Source organism: Lepus europaeus, chromosome 13, assembly GCF_033115175.1.
Source record: "Lepus europaeus isolate LE1 chromosome 13, mLepTim1.pri, whole genome shotgun sequence".
In the NCBI taxonomy this organism is placed as follows: domain Eukaryota; kingdom Metazoa; phylum Chordata; class Mammalia; order Lagomorpha; family Leporidae; genus Lepus; species Lepus europaeus.
Window position 1 is genome coordinate 79,898,855 of NC_084839.1, and position 22,039 is coordinate 79,920,893.

The window sequence follows — 22,039 nt, forward strand, 5'->3', positions numbered from 1 at the left end:
CTGTTCTCATCATGACCCTGTTTTCTTCTCCTGATGCCTACATCTACTTTAATCTCATTCTTGCTTTTTTTCTTTACATAATCATATTTCCTGTTATTCATAAAGTGGAAGAATGCCTTTGACAGCTGTTGAAAAAGAGCTATCTTGAATTCAACAATTTCTCAAGAATTATTTCTAATGCTATAAACTGGACATATTTTAGCTTAATCTGAGTCTTGATTCCAATCTTGTTTTCCTCTTTTGATCTTTCTCATAATTCTATATAACTGAGTAGTTTCTAAGAGCTAATAATAAATAGAAACTTAGTTTAACATGATTGTCATAAGGGACTATTACATTTTTAAAAAATCTATAACTAATTTGTTCTTTTATAAAAGTCTTGTAAATATAATGATCAAACACATTGCCAAGTGTGGAATCTATTTAAGTCCGAATGTTCTTTACAATTGTCTGCCTCCCTTTTTCTTGAGTAGTTTACTTAACCTAAAAGTAGTTTATTAAAATTTTTGAAAGTTTAAATAATATTTCTCTAGAAGCATTTTATCTGTTTACAACAAGAGTAATACAATTACTTAATTTTTTATTAAATATTTTATTAACTTGTTCCAATTTTTATTTGTCCATAGAGTTGTAGCTTATGAGAATATCAATAAAAATGACTACTACACTATTAGCAAAAAGGCGGTAACACACATTTATAATGACGACATCGAATTTATTGAAATCGATCGGTGGGAGCAGGAATATCTGTATCACAGAGAACTCACTAAGATTCCCATATTTTCACTCTTCCGGAAGTGGAAAGCTTTCAATGTATGGAAGAAGAATGTCCGCACTAAGAAAATCACTGGATGTCGAAAATCTCTACGGAAAAATTTGTTCATTGTTAATCCTGTATGTATTTATTAATCATATGTAAGTGAATTATTTAGAGAAAAAAGAACATGTGAATATATTACAGGTGTTGAAATAGACTTTCCCTGAAATAGAACATTCTATCTCTTCAAGAGAATTAGCAGTTTTCTTCCTGTCTTGTCATTTAGAAGTCAGGCACTCTAGTGACATTTCTACATTTTTAACTAGAGTTGCAAAATGCAAATTTTAACTAGGTTGCAAAATGCAAAATTTAAGAGGAGATTTTGGATTCCAGACACTTTTTTTTGTTGGTCAAGAAAGCTGTGTGTATTATTCTGAGCATAGTAAGCTGATGAAGCCTGGTTCTTCCCCCTCATCTTAGACAATCTGTAATTTATGGTATAAAATAATTGGGGCTTGTTTTCATTAGCAGTACCAATATGTCATATGTGGATTCACCGTAGGGAAAAATATTAAAATTCATTTTAGACAATGATCATGGAAAAAGAACTGTGAAAGGGTGTGAGGACATATTTGAACTCTATATTGAATTTCAATTCACATTAGAAGTTTTCTGCTTGACCCCTGGGCGTGAATTGAAGTGATCATTACTGTTAGGTTCAGAGTGCTGAGTGCTCAGGTGTCTGTTTATATGATACTGCATCACCACTCTGTCAGGTTAGAAGCCTCAGGCTTGCTTTTTACAGGTCATTTCTTTCATCTTGTGTGAGGTAATCTGAAAGACTCTTATCAACATGTCAGTCATACAGCAAAGGAACATACAAGGACTATGGCTAACATAAATATCAGCCCCAAACAAACACACATGATATACCATTGCAAGTCATCCATGCCATCAAGCACTCTGAGCTGTGGGAAAACACTGCAGTCCTTCTGTGGCATCAAACTCAATGCCTAGGCCTCTAATTTCATTAAGATCCATCAGTCATTGGAAGCTACTTTACTACCTTTCATCTTTTACCACATCTTGAACACTACAAATATCCTAACTCTGTAACTAAGCATAGTTCTTCCAAGATTGGTCTGTAAAATTATGTCTCTCAATCCTCAAGCCATAGTCTCTTATTTTATGTGCTGAGAGTTATTGTTTCCTCTGTCTGCCATTCCTACCAGTGCTGATTTGGCTCTTCAGTCCTCACTGATTTTAAAATGAATTACATACACTGGTGCCCGCCGCTCAATAGGCTAATCCTCTGCCTTGCGGCACCGGCACACCGGGTTCTAGTCCCGGTCGGGGCACCGGATTCTGTCCCGGTTGCCCCTCTTCCAGCCTAGCTCTCTGCTGTGGCCCAGGGAGTGCAGTGGAGGATGGCCCAAGTGTTTGGGCCCTGCACCCCATGGGAGACCAGGAGGAAGCACCTGGTTCCTGCCTTCGGATCAGTACGGTGCGCCGGCCGTGGCAGCCATTGAGGGGTGAACCAATGGCAAAGGAAGACCTTTCTCTCTATCTCTCTCTCTCACTGTCCACTCTGCCTGTCAAAAAAAAATTTTAAAAAAATGAATTACAGCCGGCGCCGTGGCTCACTAGGCTAATCCTCCGCCTTGCGGCACCGGCACACCGAGTTCTAGTCCCGGTCGGGGCACCGGATTCTGTCCCAGTTGCCCCTCTTCCAGGCCAGCTCTCTGCTGTGGCCAGGGAGTGCAGTGGAGGATGGCCCAATTCCTTGGGCCCTGCACCCCATGGGAGACCAGGAGAAGCACCTGGCTCCTGCCATCGGATCGGCGCGGTGCGCCGGCCGCAGCGCGCCAACCGCGGCAGCCATTGGAGGGTGAACCAACAGCAAAAAGGAAGACCTTTCTCTCTGTCTCTCTCTCTCACTGTCCACTCTGCCTGTCAAAAAATAAAAAATAATTTTAAAAAAATGAATTACATACTAACCCATACACTTCATACTAGCTTTATTTTTTTTAAAGATTTATTTTATTTTTAAAGTCAGAGTTACACAGAGAGAGAAGGAGAGGCAGAGAGAGAGAGAGAGAGAGAGAGAGGTCTTCCATCCGATGGTTCAGTCCCCAATTTGGCCACAACGGCTGGAGCTGCGCCAATCTGAAGCCAGCAGCCAGGAGCTTCTTCCAGGTCTCCCATATGGGTGCAGGGGCCCAAGGTCTTGGGCCATCTTCTACTGCTTTCCCAGGCCATAGCAGAGAGCTGGATCAGCAGAGGATCAGCCAGGACTAGAACCAGCGCCCACGTGGGATGCCGGTGCTTCAGTCCAGGGCATTAACTCATTGTGCCACAGTGCCAACCCCACTAGCTTTATTTTTGTAATTAGCTAGCTAGGCTGACATATTCTTCTAGAGCAGGAAGGAAGAGAATAGCATTTTTTGTAATTTTTAAAAAAGTAACCTTGACAGCACCTATGCCTGAATTTTCTTTATAACAACTTTACCAATATAAAATTTACATAGTGTATACTTCACCCATCTAAAGTATTCAGTTCAATAATTTTTAGTACAGTCATCTAATTTATCAACCATTTCCATGGTCAATTTTTTTGTCTGCTTTTTTTAAAGATTTATTTTGTTTATTTGAAAGACAGAGTTACAAACAGGTAGAGCCAGAGAGAGAGAGTTCTTCCATCCTCTGGTTCAGTCCCCATATGGCCACAATGGCCAGGGCTGAGCTGATCCGAAGCCAGGAGCCAGGAGCTTTTTCCAGGTCTCCCACGTGGGTACAGGGGCCCAAGGACTTGGGCCATCATCTACTGCTTTCCCAGGCCATAGCAGAGAGCTGGATTGGAAGTGGAGCAGCCGGGACTCGAACTGGTGCCCATTTGGGATGCTGGCACTGCAGGCCCAGGCTTTAACCTGCTGCTCCACAGTGCTAGACACCCCATGGTCAATTTTAAAACATATCTATCATTCCAGAAAGAAAAGTCAATAATCATTAGTAATTTCTATTTCTCCCTAAATCCCCTGTTCTCTTCCTAGTTCTAGGCAACTGTACATCTGCTTGCTGCCTCCATAGACTTGACTTTTCTGTACATTTTGTACAAACATGATCATAAATAGGTTTCTTTGTGATGGACATTTTTACTTGATATAATGTTTCCATGATTCATCTATGTTGTAGCGTAACATTTCTTTTCAACAGTGGATTATATTTCTTTGTATGGATATACCTATTTTATTTATCTACCCATCTGTTAACATATATTTGGGTTGCTTTGACTTTTGAGCATTAAAAATAATGCTGTTACAAACATTGATGTACAAGTTTTTGTCTGGACATATATTTTCATTTCTCTTAAGCTTATATCTAGAAGCAGAATTGCTGGGTCATTGCTAACTCCATGTTTAATATTTTGAGAACAATAAAGCAGTCTTCCAGAGCCACAGAAAATATAAAGTTAGTTTCACCTTTGCTCTTTGTCATAGCCTTTTAGATTAATGCACGGGCCCTTGTATTATCATTATGACTGGACATTATATGCTACTCAAGGTAACATAAAGAACCTTTTAACAGTCAAAGTCGTTAGTCAAACCTAAAGTCATTGCCCAGGCTTCTGTTCCTCACACTAAATTTCATTCCATTGTATGTCTTTGCAAAATGAACAGGAAATTCAGACAAATTAAATCTGATAATTTAAAGAATACTTTAAGGAAAAAGTTTCGGAAGTGTTCTTATTTAATCTATGGATTTTATAGTTGTAACTTTAGCTTTTTATTGTTGTTAATAACCATTTTGCTTTCCAAATATTTTTATACTTTTAAATCAAGATTTCTTTTTTTTACTAAGTAATGATAAATTCCTGTTTTCATTTAGTATTTGCGACCAGCTCTTCTTAAAATAAATGACTTGTGTTATCAATTGAGTTTTATGGGACTTTGTTCTATTGAAAAATGTCACACCTACACCCTGCAGGAATTTAAGGTTGCACAAGTCATAAGACTGGCAGAGGTAAGGAGTTATTTCTATAAGACTCAAGGTATAGTTTTCCTGTTACTACTTTAGTGTCATTAATTATACATCTTCATCAATATTCAGGTGACGGAGCGCTTAGAAGAATTTCGAAATGAGGCCAAAGACGTGGTCAGGAAGGCTTGTCGATGTGCCTTGCGCGCCGTGGGATTTATTCCTGACGACTGCACATTTAAAACTCTTGAGGGTATGGAGAGGAAAGAACCTCGACATGTCAGAAGTAGCAGCTTTCTAAAACATCAGCGCCTTTTTATCCTACATTTTAAAGTTAAAATAATGATCCTATTTTTCAATTCCTGCAAACTTTTGCTTGCAATGTTATAAATTTGATGTGTTTTGCAGAAGGAGGGAAAACATCATTTACTGCATTTTTGTCACATTAATCTTTCTTGTGTATAACATTTTTAAACTGGATACAGAATTTTGCTCAATTTTAAGCATTTTAGAGGAGACTCAGAGCCTTAAACTTGCTGCAGTAGGTTTTGTTACAATTAGGAGATTAGGCGGATCTCGGGACTGGCCCAGTTGCCATGAACACTCGAATTATTGACATGCAAAGCGGAAAGGAAAGCAAAATATTCCTAGGAAAGAGATAGCATGGTATAAATCAACTCCTAATAAACTATCTACAGTCCTTTGTTGAGTTGAAAACCTTTGATATGGAAGTCTTTTGAATAACTGGACTCTACGTGCTGGTGTTTGAAATGCTTTATAGCCCAGACAATTTTGTATTTGAATTTTACTTCTCTTTTCTTTGAATCCACACTGATAAAAAGAATTCTTACACAGAAATTCATGTTGTTGTACCTTCTGTTGTCCTTAGATTATTGTAAGTTGCCAGATGGTAGACACTTCCATGAAACCCCAGTTGAATTGCCTACTTATGGAGAATCTGAGAAAATGACATACACAGAACAGGCCAGCAAAAGGCATCATTGCATGAGGCTAACGTGGTAAATGATTAATCTTTCTCTTAAGAAAAATTAGAGCATCTGTCCTGCTCATGTTTTGTTAAAACTTGACCCCTGGAAGGTGGTAGATATGTTAATTTGCGTTTCATTATATATGTCAGAACATCATGTTGTATACTTTAGATATATATGTTGAAAAAATAAAATAAAAAATATAATTCCTTTTAATAAATAAATGATGTCTCTGGGGCCGACATTGTGATACAGAGGGTTAAGACACCACTTGCAATGCTGGGAACACATGAGTGCCAGTTCAAGTCCCTGCTGCTCCACTTCCATTCCAACTCCCTGCTAATTTGCCTGGGAATTCAGTAGAAGATAGCCCAAGTATTTAGGGCCCTGTCACCCACGTGGGAGACCCAGATGAAGTTCCTAGCTCCTGGCTCCAACCTGGCCTAGCCCTTGACCTTGTAGCCATTTGGGAAGAACACCAGCAAATGGAAGATTGAGCGATCTGTGTGTGTGTGTGTGTCTGTGTCTGTGTCCCTCCCTCCCTCCCTCTCTGTGTAACTCTGAGTTTCAAATAAATAAACTAAATGTTTAAATAATTATATGTCATTTGATTAAAAAAATTAAACCCTTCAGGAGGGTTCATTGATAGTGATGATGAATTTGGGGGATATGGTGACCTGAGTGCATGCTCAGGAGCCTGTTTCTCTAGGTCCCACCCAGCAGAGCAATTCCTGGAGTAAGTTGGTTGGTAGAAGCCGGAGAGTAAGTCCAGAGCCAAGAGCCCCCCTCTCATCTCTATGGCTCTGTTTCTCTCCAGCTCATCCTGGAACACAGAGACCATTAAATAGAGCTGGCTGTGGTAAGGAGAAGTCAGGCACACGGATTTATGGAGTCCCTCATATAGTGTTGGAGGGCTGCCCGGCTTTTTGATCACTAGAGAACTATACTCAACCTTAGAACCACACAATGTTCCACCCTAACCCTAAGGTGGGTTTTGTAGCTGGGAATCAGGGAAGGTAGCAATATCTTCCTCATTAGCATTCCCTCTGCCACTTGCTTACTCAACAGGGAACCCAGTGGTGTCTTGCTTTGACTGTCCTGGGTTTGGATTTTTCCATCACTCTAAAATCATATGATTAAAAATAGCTCTTGGAATTTATATTTATTAAATAAAAGTTTAAAAAAAGTAGAAAAAATAAAAATAAAAATAACTCTTGGAAACAAAATCACCAAACACCATATGAAAAGTTGTCTGTGGAACTAGAAAACACTGATTACTGTTACTTAGTACTCACTTCCACCATTTTTTTAAAGATTTATTTTATTTACTTGAAAAGCAGAGTTGGAGAGGGAGAGGGAGAGGGAGAGGGAGAGAGAGAGAGAGAGAGAGAGAGAGAGAGAAATTTTCCCTCTGCTGGACTACTTTCCAAATGGCCACAATATCCAGGGCTGAGCCAGGGGGAAGCCAGGAGCTTCTTCTGGGTCTCCTATGTGGGTACAGGGGCCCAAGCACTTGAGCCATCTTCCATTGTTTTCCTAGGTGCATTAGCAGGGAATTGAATAGAAGTGGAGAAGCCAGGATTTGAATTGGCACCCAAAAGAGATGCCAGAGACACAAGCAGTGGCTTTACCGGATACACCACAGTGCTGGCCCCACCTGCAACAAATTTTACAACTGTCTTCTGTTTACCAGTTTATGTATGAAAATGTCTGTAGCAGCCAAAGTCAGTGAAGCCATGTCTGAGGACACCATCCCAGACCTCAAGGTAGTAGGGACCCGGGAGCTCTATTTGACCAGGATAGAAAGTTACTCTATTTGTCTTGCTCACATGTTCTGTATCCTGAGCCCCCAAGTAAGAAGATAAAATTTGCACTTCTGGGTTAGCAGTTACTGTCAAACAACATTTACTCAAAAGCAAAGATTTTGGGGCCAGCGCTGTGGCTCACTTGCCAGGTTCTAGTCCCAGTTGCTCCTCTTCCAGTCCAGCTCTCTGCTGTGGCCTGGGAGGGTAGTGGAGGATGGCCCAAGTGTTTGGGCCCCTGCACCCACATGGGAGACCAGGAAGAAGGACCTGGCTCCTGGCTTTGGATCGGCGCAGCATGCCAGTCATAGGGGCCATTTGGGAAGTGAACCAATGGAAGGAAGACCTTTCTCTCTATCTCTCCCTCTCACTGTCTATAACTCTACATGTCAAATAAATAAATAAATAATATCAAAAAGCAAAGATTTCATAGTTCTACTATTAGAGTACAAGTTTCAGATGTATTTTTTTAATATTTAGCATCATTTTTAAAAGATTCATTTATTTATTTGAAAGGCAGAATTACAGGATGAGAGAGAGAGAGAGTGAGCGAGAGAGAGAGTGCACTTCCATTCACTGGTTCACTCCCCAAATGGCTACAACAGCTGGAGCTGGGCTGATCCAAAGCCAGGAGCCAGGAGCTTCTTCCTGGTCACCACATGGGTGCAGGGCCCTATGGACTACTTCCTCAGGTGCATTAGCAGGGAGCTAGATCAGAAGTGTGGCAGCCGGGGCTTGAATCAGTGCCCATATGGGATGCCAGCACTGTAGACAGCAGCTTTACCTGCTACGCCACAGCACCAGCCCCAATCTTTAACATCTTAAAAAGATCTTATAATCCTTTTTCAAGACAAGCTGGGTGCCTTTTCCTTAACAACTACATTGCTCATTGCATATCCTGTTGATAAAATAATAAATAAAATATTTTAAAAAAGAAAACTATCCTATTGATGAGTTAGAACACCTAGCTAAATGTATGCTATACATTTTAATATGTTTGTGTTTTAAAAGGACGAATATCTAAGAACAACTATCTAAGAACAACTCTTGTGGACAATAAGTCTCTGATATTATAATATATAAATGAAAATTCAAGAAGAAGTATGATACTTTAACACCTGCTTTAGAGCCACTGTCAAAAGTGTGAAAATTGAATCTGTGTTTTTTTTTTCTTTTCAAGCTTTATCCGTCTAAATGACTACCTAATTCAGAACACAATGCACGTCCTAACAGTAAATTCTGTTAACTCTCTTTTGAATTATCTTGCTGACAAGCTAAAGCGAACACCTTCAGCAGATGTCATTCAGAGATGGATTACTGAAGAGAAGACTGAAGTCACTGATAAAAAGGTATATTCAGACAAAATTAAGAATATTCATTGGTTAACATATTGAGGAGTGCTTACTATGAATAAATGCGATTTTCTGTTATGGGAATATTGAGAAATACTTAGGTGACTTCACAGTTTAATCAGAGCCTACCATGTGCGTAGCAGTCAAAGGAAAACCAGCAGCACATCAGTAAGTATCTAGCAGCAGAGTAAGAGCCGACTGTGCTGTCAGAATGTTGCTGCCTCTCATAGGAATTTGCTAAAGGTCATTCATATATTCTTGGAAGAACATCTTCTTTTCATTTAAGATTTATTTATATATTTATTTGAAAGGCAAAATTACAGACAGGGAGAAGGAGGCACAGAGAGAGACAGAGACAGAGATCATCTGTCCCCTGGTTCACTTCAAATGGCCACAATGGCCGGGGCTGGGCCAGGTGGAAGCCTGGAGCCAGGAACTTCTTCTGTGTCTCACACTTGAGTGTAGGGGCCCAAGGACTTAGGCCATCCTCTGCTGCTTTCCCAGGTTCATTAGCAGGGAGTTAGATTGGAAGTGGAGCAGCCTGGACTCGAACTGGTGGCCATATGGGATGCCGGTACTGCAGGCCATGGATTTAACCTGCTGTGCCACAGCGCCAGCCCTGGACATACTTCTTTAGTACTTACTACCATGTACCATTCCTTATTCTAAGTATATAGTGTTGAAAGTCAAGAAGTTTGGGTGTCATAATGGGCATGATATGACACAGAGAATCAGGAAAAATGATATAATAGAAACATACAGCAGTAGTTTATTTAGAGAAGCAAGTAACGGAAGTTTATCTTTATGTTTTGGGTTACCTTTGGGAGGGGATGCTGATCTTAGAGACATAGTTTGGGACACTGGTTATAAAATAGTACAAAAAATGGGCATTTTAGCTGAGGTTAAGGAGAAATAACACTATCTCCTATCCAAGTTTCCCAATAAGCTTTCCCTTAGCTCCATTTTGATAATAGCTTCTTGCTAGAATACCTAAAAACATAGAATAACCTGCTTATGTGGTTTCATTAAACTTCCTACCTCCTCATCTCAACTTCCTTTCCAGGGAAAAACTGTGTAATTCCAGACCTGGAGCTCTTTACCTCAGTTTCCCTTTTCTCCAAAAGTTTAATTGTAGTCACATGCTGCTTTTCATTGCTCTCTCTCCTCCCTATTCCAATTCCTCCTGTGATAAAGACTATCACATTTAAATAGTAATACAATTGTAAAAGTAATGTAGGTTAGTTGTCATATATTTGTATATAATGTAACAGTAGTCAAACATAGTGATATTGAAGAACAGAGAAACACACATATCAATGCAAAAAGTGGCTGCTCCACTTCTGATCCAGTCCTCTGCTAATGTGCCTGGGAATGCAGCGGAGGGTGGCCCAAGTCCTTGGGCCACTGCACCCGTGTGGGAGACCTGGATGAAACTCCTGGCTCTTGGCTTCAAGCTGGCCCAGCCCTGGCCACTGGGGCCTTTTGAGAAGTGAACTGGCAGTTAGAGACCTCTTTCTCTCTCTGCCTCTACTTCTGCCTCTCCCTCTCTATGACTCTGACTTTCAAATAAATAAATGGAAATTCATTTAAAAAAAAAGATAAAGAATCTAAAAATAAAGCAACACATGCAGCTAATTAATTTTTACAAAGATAAAAAGCAGCCAATGCAGAAAGAATAGCTTTTCAAAAAAACTTGTTGAAATAATTGCACATCAATAGTCCAAAAAAGGAAAGAAAATTTAAAGAAGTTGCCCTCAGCTTAAAAATAACACCTATTCAAAAATTAAAACAAACTGGATCATAAAGTTAAGGGGGATACATAAAACTATAAAACTTTTAGAAGAAAACATAGGAAAAATACATGTGACCTGGGATTAGGCAATCATTTGTTAGTGATGACACAAAAGCACAATCCATAAACGAAGTGATAAATTGGATTTTTATCAGAATTTATATAACATGCTCTGTAAAATCTACTCTTAAGGGACTAAAAAGGGAAAATTATTTTATTCTTCAGAGTGTTATAGTTTACGTTACCTAACAAATAAAAAGTTAACCTTTAAAAATAAAAGTAATGTAGGCTGGAGCCGGCACTGTGGCGTAGCAGGTAAAGCCTCTGCCTGCAGTGCCAGAATCCCATATGGGCACCTGTTCAAGTCCCGGTTGCTTTACTTGCAATCCAGCTCTCTGCTATGGCCTGGGAAAACAGCAGAAGATGACCCAAGTCCTTGGGCCCCTGCATCCACGTGGGACACCTGGAAGAAGCTACTGGCTCCAGATTGATTCAGCTCCAGCCCTTGCAGCCAATTGGGGAGTGAACCAGTGGATGGAAGACCTGTCTCTCTCTCTCTGTCTCTCCTTCTCTCTGTAACTCTGACTTTCAAATAAATAAATAAATCTTTAAAAACAAAATAATGTAGGCTAAGTGAAGAAAAATTTAAAAACACAGAAATGTACAAATAAAGTCATCCTCTGCTACCCAGAGACAACAATTTCCAAGGGGAAAATGACATCATTATTTACTTACAGCTTTATCATTTTCCACTGAATGTATTGTGAAAAATCTCTTGAGATGACATACTTTCTTCTCATGTAATATTTTCTCACAGAAATATAATTCTTGTAATTCATTTTCTTTTTTTTTAATTTTAAAGGTTTTATTTATTTGAGAGGTAGAGTTACAGACAGTGATAGGGAGAGACAGAGAGAAAGGTCTTCCTTCTGTTGGTTCACTCCCCAAATGGCCACAATGGCTGGAGCTGTGCCGATCTGAAGCCAGGAGCCAAGAGCTTCTTCCTGGTCTCCATGCAGGTGCAGGGGCCCAAGCATTTGGCCCTGTTCTACTGCTTTCCCAGGCCATGCAGAGAGCTGGATTGAAAGAGGAGCAGCTGGGACTAGAACCGGTGCCCCTAGGGGATGCTGGCACCACAGGTGGAGGATTAACCTACTGCGTCACAGTGCTGGCCCCAATCCATTTTCTTTTATTGATCACTTTCTCACTACTTAAAATAATTCAGCAAAGAACATCTTTTTCTAGATATTCTTCACATATCTCTGATTTTTCTCCTTAGAGAAAATTGCTAAATGTAGACTTACTGGGTCAGAAATATGTACACTTTAATAGAAAACACCTTTTAACTTTTGATCAGTAATTGATGTATAACTCTCTAGAGTTTTGTCAGTTAACAGCCTTCCTACCAATATTGGAGGATGCACAGTTGCCCACATGCTCAGCAGATGTTGCTCATTTTCTTTTTTGTCATTTTGTTGAGTACAAAGCATCATATTGCTGCTCCTAAATACTATATTGTTTTATTTGCTACCCCTGGGCCAGGATAAGAGCATAGGTATGGAAATCAGAAAGACCTGAGTTTGAATAATAGCCAGTGTGGCCTGAATAAAATTTTCTATCTTCTCCAGGTCACATTTTCTCATGGGAGTGGTAATGCTACCATTTAATATGACTGGTATAGGAATTACAGGAATACCTAGCATTGTGCCTGGAACACATTAAATACTCAGCAAATGTTACTGAAAAAACAATTTTAAAGAACTAAAAAAGGAGGAAGTTGATTGGTCATTTGTATTTTTAAAATTGTCATTTTCAGGTGCATTTCTATTTTAACACTTTTCTATTTAAGTGGTTTGATAGTATTATTTCTGTTAACTATGTCAACTATATTTCTACCTAAATATAGCCAATGTTGTATTGGCTTATATACTGCCAATATATTTTCCCAGTTTATTGTTTGCCTTTCCATTTTATTAATGATTTTCAAAATAAAAAAAAAACTTTTATGTTGCTATGTAGTATTTCAGTGTTTGCCTTTTTTTAAAATTTTCTGTGGTATTGTTCTTTGAAAGGCTTTCCATGAGGTAATTAATTCAACTATTTGTATAAACTTAAGTTTATTTGTTTTTTTTTTTATTTACTTTACATCTTGGTACTTGTGTCTTTATAACATCACCAATGTGCTTATTTCAGGGAGCCCCCGTGATAGAAAAACAAGAAGAAGACGAATCTCTCATTCCCATGTTTCTCACAGAACTGATTCTAACCGTCCATTCTCTACTCTTTGAGCCATCCTTGGAAGACTTTCTGGTACGTGTTTCTTCATGTAATGTCCACAGATAAGCTAGGTTCTGGAAAATGAAGCAACTGTTTTACCCTTAGCTAGTCATCAGTTCTCCAGAAGCATCCTGAGAGAGAAAGCATGGCTCTGCTTGGTGGCGTGGTGGCACACGTGCCTACAGACTTGCTGAAAGCTGTCTCTAATGTGAGGCAGATCAGACATTCAGTACAAAACCTGGAACTGGCTATAGGTATCCCTTCAAGAAGTAGCAATGTTATAAATACCACCTTTGAAATCTTTAACAAGTGTCCTGCATCTGAGAGAACTTGGTTGGTTCAATTACCTATTGCTCTGTAACAAAAGCCCACAAAGTGAGCAGCACAGAGCAACCACTGCTTATTATCTTGGGCTCCGTGGGTCAGGGGTCTGGATGCTCACTGTTCATCTCATCCTCTGCCTCAGGGCATCTCCAGGGTGCAGCTCATGTTGTGTTGGGACTGGGGTCTCATCTCCAGCTCAGCTGCAGAAGGAGCCTCCTCTGAGGCCCCTCAGGCTGCTGCAAGAACCCAGCTGTCTCCAGCGGTAGACAGATGTGAGCTGCAGATGATCCCTGGTCCTGGAAGCCCACTGTGGTTCCTCGACACGCAGCCTGCTCTCAAGTCAGATTACAATGTGGCCGTTGCTTCTTCCACGCCTGCTGCAGAATTTCTCTCAGAAAGGACCCAGTCTCTCTTGCAAGGGCGTTCTCTTGCTCCAGTCAGGTATACCCAGGATAGTCACCCTTTTGATTAATTCAAAATCAATGGATGTGGGACCTTAATGGCCCATCTTTTCCATATGGCGTAACCTACTCACGACAGTGATGCCTATCATATTCACAAGGTCCCAACCAAACTTAAGAGCAGGAGATTATTCACATGGGGGCAGGATTCTTGGAATCCATGTTATAACTCAGTCTACCACATTTTGTACGTGGATACATTAGCAAGCCAAGTAGAGTCTTTATTTTCTGTTGTTAGCTGTTACATTGTGGTGCAAAAGCACTAGTAATCAGATCTCTAGATGTTTGTCTTGGCTTTGCAATTAAGCGTTTTGACCTTGGGGAAACCACTTCCCTGTCTGAGGTTCCGTTTCCGCGTTGTGAGATGAGAAGGCAGATGGGTTCCAGGGTTGCTTCCTATTCCGGACGTCTGTGATGCTGTAACTTATGAAGCAGCTTATTTGATGACATTGGCAGTTGCAGGTAGACTGCTGAGGTCCCTGTGGCTGGAACATCACTCAGGATCTCCCAAGCGTAAAGTCACTAGACTTCAGAGTCCCCTCCTGGATACGAGACTCATGTCCACCTCGTGGCACTCCTGGACTGCAGAGGACACAAGGAGATTCTCCTGCAAGCAGTTGTCTGTTCTTTACCTCCAAGTGATGGGCCTCAAAAAATTCAATACTCTACTCATTTTCTATCATAGGACCCGCATTTCATGTTAATTCCTACACATGAAAAATACATGACCATACTCTGGACATAATCAATATGTGTGTGCATGTACATTCCAACGTCAGATTTTACTTCATACAACCAACCTCAAAATAACCAGTAGACATGTAAATAGAACTATCATCCATAAATCCTCTATTTTTTCACAATTATTTTGGTCATTAGTCTTAATTACCCCATCTGGCTGTTTTAAACACACATGCACATATAGAACTTACTCTTAAAGGAAGCTTATATACCTAAGCCATGACTTTTTTTTTTTTTTGACAGGCAGAGTAGACAGTGAGAGAGACAGAGAGAAAGGTCTTCTGTTGCCGTTGGTTCACCCTCCAATGGCCGCCGCGGTAGCGCGCTGCGGCCGGCGCTCCGCGCTGATCCAATGGCAGGAGCCAGGTGCTTCTCCTGGTCTCCCATGGGGTGCAGGGCCCAAGCACTTGGGCCATCCTCCACTGCACTCCCTGGCCACAGCAGAGAGCTGGCCTGGAAGAGGGGCAACCGGGACAGGATCGGTGCCCCGACCGGGACTAGAACCCGGTGTGCCGGCGCCGCAAGGCGGAGGATTAGCCTATTGAGCCACGGCGCCGGCCCTAAGCCATGACATTTTACATGCTACTTGTTTAAGTTAGCTGTAGTTTCTTAATACTTAATTTAATACGTGCTTTTCAATTCTTATTTTCCTGTTGTGTTTGGCAGGCCTCCTATTGCATTTGATTCTGTTTTCTGCTTCACCTCTTGGAAAAGACTCCTCCATCTGGTTTCATTTTTCTTGGCTCTACTTCTACACCAACACCCTTTCTTTCTCAGACTTCTTTCCAAGAGTCTCTTTCTGCCTGGCCCTTTATCATTGTTCTTCTTATAGGCTCCATTCTCTTCACACCCTGTATGTTCTTCCTAAGTGCTCTTATTTGTGCCCATTATTATAACTACCACTTCTAGAATGATGTATTATAAATATATGAATATATTCCCATTCAATATATTTTTCTAAACCCCAGGTCATAACCATCTGAAAAATCTCCACCAGAATGCTTACAATTATCTCTAATTCAACAACATGATGGGGCCAGCACTGTGGCGTAGCAGGTTAAACCGTGGCACAGGCCAGCATCCCATGTGGATGCTGGTTTGAGACCAGGCTACTCCATTCCCATCCAGCTCCCTGCTAATGCTCCTGATAAAGCAGCAGAAGATGGCCCAAGTGTCTGGGCCCCTGCACCCAAGTAGGAGACCTGGAAGAAGCTCCAGGTTTCTGGCTTCAGCCTGGCCTAGTCCCAGTTGTGATCCTCTGGGGGAGTGAGCCAATGGATGGAAGATTCATTCTCTCTCTCTCTCTCTCTCCTTATCTCTCTGTGACTCTGTCTATCAAGTAAATCTTTTTTAAGAAAATGAATTAAACTCATCAACATTTTCCAGAACTTACTCTTCCCTCCTCATATCCATCTCAATGAAAGATACTTTCTGGAGGTTCAGGCCAGCATTCTGGGAGTTATCCCAGATTCTCCCTTCCTTCTGTTGGTCCAAGTCACCAAGTCTTGTATGTGAAGTCTGGGTTGCACTCCTTCTGCCTCTCCCCTCAACAGGAACCTTACCATCTCTCATCTGACCTCATGTAATAGTTTGTTCCTGCATGCCTCTTTCTTCTAACTCACTTCCCACATTGCTGATAGTAGGATTATTCTCAGGCAAATGTAGTCATATCACTTTCATCTTTGAAATTTTCTCTTTTGCCTATAGTAGCATTTTTCAAAGAATACTTTGAGATGTTGATAGGCATTTTAAGAGAAAAGAGTTTACAATATACATTTGCATATAACAGACATAAAAATCCTGTTTATAAGGTTCTGAGAATAATCCATGTGGTTTAGTTTAACCCAAGATTTCTTCCCAAACTTACCTGATGGTTAGACCGTTTTGTCACCAGTGTAGTTCATGGCCACAGTCTGGGGAGTTGTTGCCTATAAGTTAACACACTAGAAGTCAGCATTATGCTCAGGCCTTTTATGAGGGGCTAACTGGGTGTTGTCCCACTTCTCCACACTGGCACTGGTGTCCCAGAATCCCCTTGATTCACTGGACTCAAACCTGCTGGCCTTCCCAGACCAACCCCCTTACTGCACCACCCACACCCACACAGGATGACTTAGCAAGGATTGTACTTCTGTCTTAGAGGCTTGGCAAGCTCCAGCTCACCTCTTAAGCCTCACTTGAAGAAATTCCTTTTCTTTCTCCCATTTTCTCTAATTAGGATTATATTTGCTATAAATTTTAAGCTAATCCATGTTTATTGAAGAAAAATTGAAAAACAGAAAAGTATTGTTAAAATTATTCACAATCCTATGTGCAAGGAATAGAAATAATTCCTGTTAGCATGGTTTATGTTTCTTCCCAGTCTTGTAAATACTGGTATCCTGGTATGTTGTCTAAATTACCATGAGAGTATGTACATAGATAGAAGTGGACACACGTTTCAGTTAGGATGGTATCATTCATTATATGCAGTTTTATATCCTTCCATCCCTCTCCTTAACATTGTATCATAAGTTTTTCCTTGTGTCATTAAATAATTTAAGAAGAAACACATAATTCTCCATTGTACAAATATGCCATAATTTCTACAACCAAACTTCAATTTTTGGACATTAATATGTTTCTCAAATTAGTTATTATAAGTAATGCTGCAATAAGTATCCTTGCACATAAATCTTTGTTTTCATGTATGATTTTTTTCTTAGTCTTATTTTTTGATCTTCAAGTATATGTTCACATTTCAAGTACAGAAGTCATCCAAATGTGTTGCAAATTTTTGTTTATCTAAATTAGAAAATTTCGGAAAACTAAAAAAAAATTTAGTAATATGGTTACCTATGCATTTACATTTATGCCTGTGCTTTTCTCTCTAACAGGATGGCATTTCAGGTGCAATTAATCACTTTCAAAACACTGTGTTGTCAGTTCCTAATCTCATGCCTGATCCATATTTTGATGCGTTCACCAGCCCCTACATTAACAACAAACTTGAAGAAAAAACCTGTGGATCTGGGCCAAGCTTGTCAGCAGTATTTGATGATGATAACCATTTTCACACAATTATCTTTCAAATAAAGGTACAGTTACTTTTATCAAAACTATTTTATAATACTCATAGTCTCAGTTTTGAAGCTCAGTAATATATTCTCTTCCTTTCTTATCTTTAAATGTTCTATTGCAACTAATCACCAAATGACAAAATGTAAAAAAATAATGTTTGTCCTCTTAAACATGTCCCATTAGGCATGGGATAACTTTTAAATGCATTAAACTATCTAGCAAAACAGTTATACATCATTAGAGATCCACTTGCTTGCATTTCTCAGAAATACTGAGAGACAGAAGCAGAACCAGCCTGAATTGCCAGCCCACACAGCCTTTTCTGTTGAAGGCATTTGTTATCAAGTGGTTCATGCTTTCTTAAAATATGGCATAGATGGAAAAGATACGTAATGATATCTACTCAGAGCTGCTCAAATACAGGCAACTGACCTCTGTATGCTTAAAACATTGAAAAGCAGTACCCCATAAACTGAAATGTTCAGTTTTTGTAAGTAGAAGCACACGTATAAAGGAGATTGATGTGAAAAGAGACAGAACGGTGCTACTTTCGCTTTGTTCACCCTCATGCCCCACTAGATCTATGGATGACCGAATCCCCTGTGTGGGGAGGAGAATTGAAACCTTTGACTTCCTGTCATTAATTTTGCTCCTTGATACCAGTTGCTTGTATCATTTTCAAATTTAAACTTTAGCTATTTGTGAGGCATAGATATCGATTATACATACAACCCTACATACATGGTGTTTGAAACTGCTCATTTCATAAAGATATGGTTTAAATAGTTATTATAGTATTATTTTAAAGGCAAATATAACACTACATCTACTACTGTTTCTATACCTGGTTAAAGTGGAATTCTATTCTCAACTACAAAACTTTAAATCAATTCAAAAGCTATAAATACTCATTATTTTACTGTCCCCTAGTACATTTATAACTTTGCAAGTTATTTCTACTGTATATTGGTTCTAACTCCAAAAGTATCCTAGTTCTTTGGTTATTTGCATTAATACTAGTATTAAAGAAGGTATTCAACAGCTACATTTTTTTTTCACGAATCATTATATTATCTGACCTAAAAACAAATGCAAAGGAAACAACAGCCAAACATAACAAATGTAAATGTCAGTTGTGAGATTAGTCTATATATAGGTGATCCAAAAAGACTCCACCAAGAGACTATTGGAACTCATAGAAGAGTTTGGCAAAGTAGCAGGATATCAAATCAATACACAAAAATCAACAGTCTTTGTATACACAGGCAATGCCAAAGCTGAGACTGAACTTCTAGGGTCAATCCCATTCACAATAGCTACAAAAAAAAAAAAAAAATCAAATACCTTGGAATAAATTTAACCAAGGATGTCAGAGATCTCTATGATGAGAATTACAAAACATTAAAGAAAGAAATAAAAGAAGATACAAAAAAAAAGAAAGAAAAAATCTTCCATGTTCATAGATTGGAAGGATCAATATCATCAAAATGTCCATTTTTCCAAAAACAATTTACAGATCCAAGATGATACCAGTCAAAACACTGAAGACATCCTTCTCAGATCTAGAAAAAATAATGCTGAAGTTCATATGGAAACACAGGAGACCTTGGATAGCTAAATCAATTTTATATAACAAAAACAAAGCTAGTAGCATAACAATACCAGATTTTAAGACTTACTACAAGGCAGTTATAATCAAAACAGTTTAGTACTGGTACAAAAACAGATGGATATATCAATGGAACAGAATAGAAACACCAGAAATCTATCCAAACATCTACAGCCAACTTATATTTGACCAAGGAGCTAAACCGCTGGAGCAAGGACAGTCTATTCAACAAATGGTGCTGGGAAATCTAGATTTCCACATGCAGAAGTATGAAGCAAGAACCCTACCTTACACCTTACACAAAAATCCACTCAACATGGATTAAAGATCTAAATCTACAACACAACACCATCAAATTATTAGAAAACATTGGGGAAACCTGGAAGACAATGGCATAGGTAAAGAATTCTTGGAAAAGACTCCAAAGGCACAGGCAGTCAAAGCCAAAATTAAGAACTGGGATTGGTTCACTCCCCAGTTGGCTGCAACGGCGGGAGCTGCACCAATTCAAAGTCAGGAGCCAGGAACGTCTTCCGGGTCTCCCACACAGGTACAAGGACTCAAGGACTTGGGCCATCTCCTATTGCTTTCCCAGGCCATAAGAGAGAGCTGGATTGGAAGTTTAGCAGCTGGGCCTTGAACCGGCGCCTACATGGGATGCCGGTGCTTCAGGCCAGGCCATTAACCCAATGCACCACAGCGCCGGCCCCAAAACAGCTGTATTTTAAAGCTAAAAAAATCTAGATCTCAAAGAAAAATGATTAAGTAATTTTCAGAGGTAAGAGAATTAGATTGGCATCAAGCTTCTCAAAAAGAACATATAAAGCAGGGAAATAGTGGAGCAGGGTTTTTAAAGAAACCCACGGGAAGAAAGTGTGAATTAAGAACTTTTATTGAGCCAAGCTAGTCCTGTAAGTGTTGGGGCTATAGGAAAAAAATGTTAATCTACTACAAGCAGATGACTTTGGAAAAAAGATGCCTGAAGGCTAGGGTTGAATGTATTTAATTAGAGATTTAGCATGGCCTAAAACAATGATAGAGACAAGGATGGGAGAATAGTATATAAAAGTGTTAAGTTCTAATGAAATAGAAATAATACAACTTTCACAACAAAAAGATGAAAATAGGAAGTAAGAATAAGTTTATTGATTGGCACCGAAGAAGTTGGGGAAAACCACACATGAAATTGTGTAAAGACCACAACGAGGTATCATCTTACTGATGTTAGGATGGTTGTTATCCAAAATAAAACAATAAAATATTCCAGTGAGGTTGGTTGTAGAGAAAATGGCACTAGAATGCATTGCTGGTGTGAATGTAAACTAGCACAACTATTAAGGAAAACAGCATAGAGATTCCTCAAAACACTAAAAATGGATCTACCATATGACCCAGCTCTCTCACTTCTGGGAATATATCCAAAGGAAGTGAAGTCAGCATATGAAAGACATACCTGCACTCCATGTTTGTAATAGCCCAATGCATAATAGCAAAGCTATGGAATTAAGTTAGATATCTGTCAACTGGTATGACTGAATAAAGAAAATGAAGTATATATGCACAATGGGATGTTATACAGACATAAAAAGGAATGAAATCCTGACCTTTGCAACAAAAATGAATAGAAGTGCAGATCATTATGCTAAGTGAAATAAACCAAACTCAGAGAGAGAAGACAAGTATCACATTTTCTCAGTTCTCTTATAGAGTATAAAAATTGGGCGGATGTCACATTTTTAGTATATAGTTATAGCTTTACTGAGTTACACCATGTATGTGACAATGTACCCTTCTCCCCCCGACTCTATGATCAGTGCCATGAGTCTCACATTTGTTGATATTAACTTCCCTGTTTCCAAGAAGAAATAATATATATGTGCATGTACATAATGCCTACATATAAATTAAATGTGGTAAAATGTTAAAAATTGTTAAATATTAAAATTTTAAAAATTAAATACTTGATAAGATAAATGTATTTACCCTTATTGGGTAGTACACAATGTATATACGTAACAAAACAGCACATATTACTTTATAAATATGTACAATTTCTATATGTCAAAGGAACTGTTAATAAAAATTTTATTAAAAATATTTAGAAACAACCAAAAAAATGAAATAAAAGATCAATAAGAAAATACATGACTAATCTTATCTTTTAAAAGCTATCACACAGAGGAAGAAATAAACAGTAAAAATAACCATAGAGCATATTTAAAAATAACATGACTCAAGTACTTGGGTCCCTGCCACCCATGTGAAAGACCCAGATTAAATTCCCAGTTCCTGGCTTTGGATTGGCCCAGGTCTGGCTGTAACAGGCATTTGGGAAGTGAACCAGAGAATGGGAGAACTCTTTCTCACTCTCACTCTCTCTTCTGTCTGCCTTTCAAACAAATAAAATTAATTATTTAAAAACAAAACATATGAGCAAAATGAGATTAAATATGTCAGTAATATAAAGGAATGTGAATATTTGGTTCACAAGTGGAACAAAACAATATGCTAGGTCAAGAGAAAAATCTAAAATAAAGTAATTCAGAAACACTAAACAAAAAGAGATGCTCAATGGTGTAGAAGCAAAGGTAAGCAAGGTTTCTGATCCTGTGAGTCAGAGATCCAAGATAGCCGCCACTTCTCCAAGAATTGCTGGAAGACCTCACAGACCCAGCACGTAGTTTCACTAAAGTTGAAGATTAATTATAGTGAAAAAGATTAGCAAAGGGGAAAAGCACATGGGGTAAAATCCAGAGAAACCCAGGTGCATGCTTCCAAGCAACAGCTCCTGTGGAGGCACACAGGGCACTCCTAACTCCCCCAACAATGAGTTGTGGCAACACGTGTAGAATGTCATCTATCAGAGAAGCTCCTTAGAGTCTCAGTGGCCAAGGTGTGTA

At 39.2% G+C, this 22,039-nt stretch overlaps 1 protein-coding gene across 1 annotated transcript in view; it reads left to right on the forward strand.

The window, feature by feature from the left end:
• DNAH6 (dynein axonemal heavy chain 6) overlaps positions 1-22,039 on the forward strand; it is a 287,841-nt gene that overhangs the window by 52,646 nt on the left and 213,156 nt on the right. Inside the window, exons 4-10 of the mRNA XM_062208725.1 lie at positions 627-894; positions 4,643-4,777; positions 4,865-4,985; positions 5,622-5,751; positions 8,704-8,872; positions 12,861-12,977; positions 17,347-17,547. Of these exons, the coding sequence (XP_062064709.1) occupies positions 627-894; positions 4,643-4,777; positions 4,865-4,985; positions 5,622-5,751; positions 8,704-8,872; positions 12,861-12,977; positions 17,347-17,547 (1,141 nt within the window). The remainder of the gene's footprint in view (positions 1-626; positions 895-4,642; positions 4,778-4,864; positions 4,986-5,621; positions 5,752-8,703; positions 8,873-12,860; positions 12,978-17,346; positions 17,548-22,039) is intronic.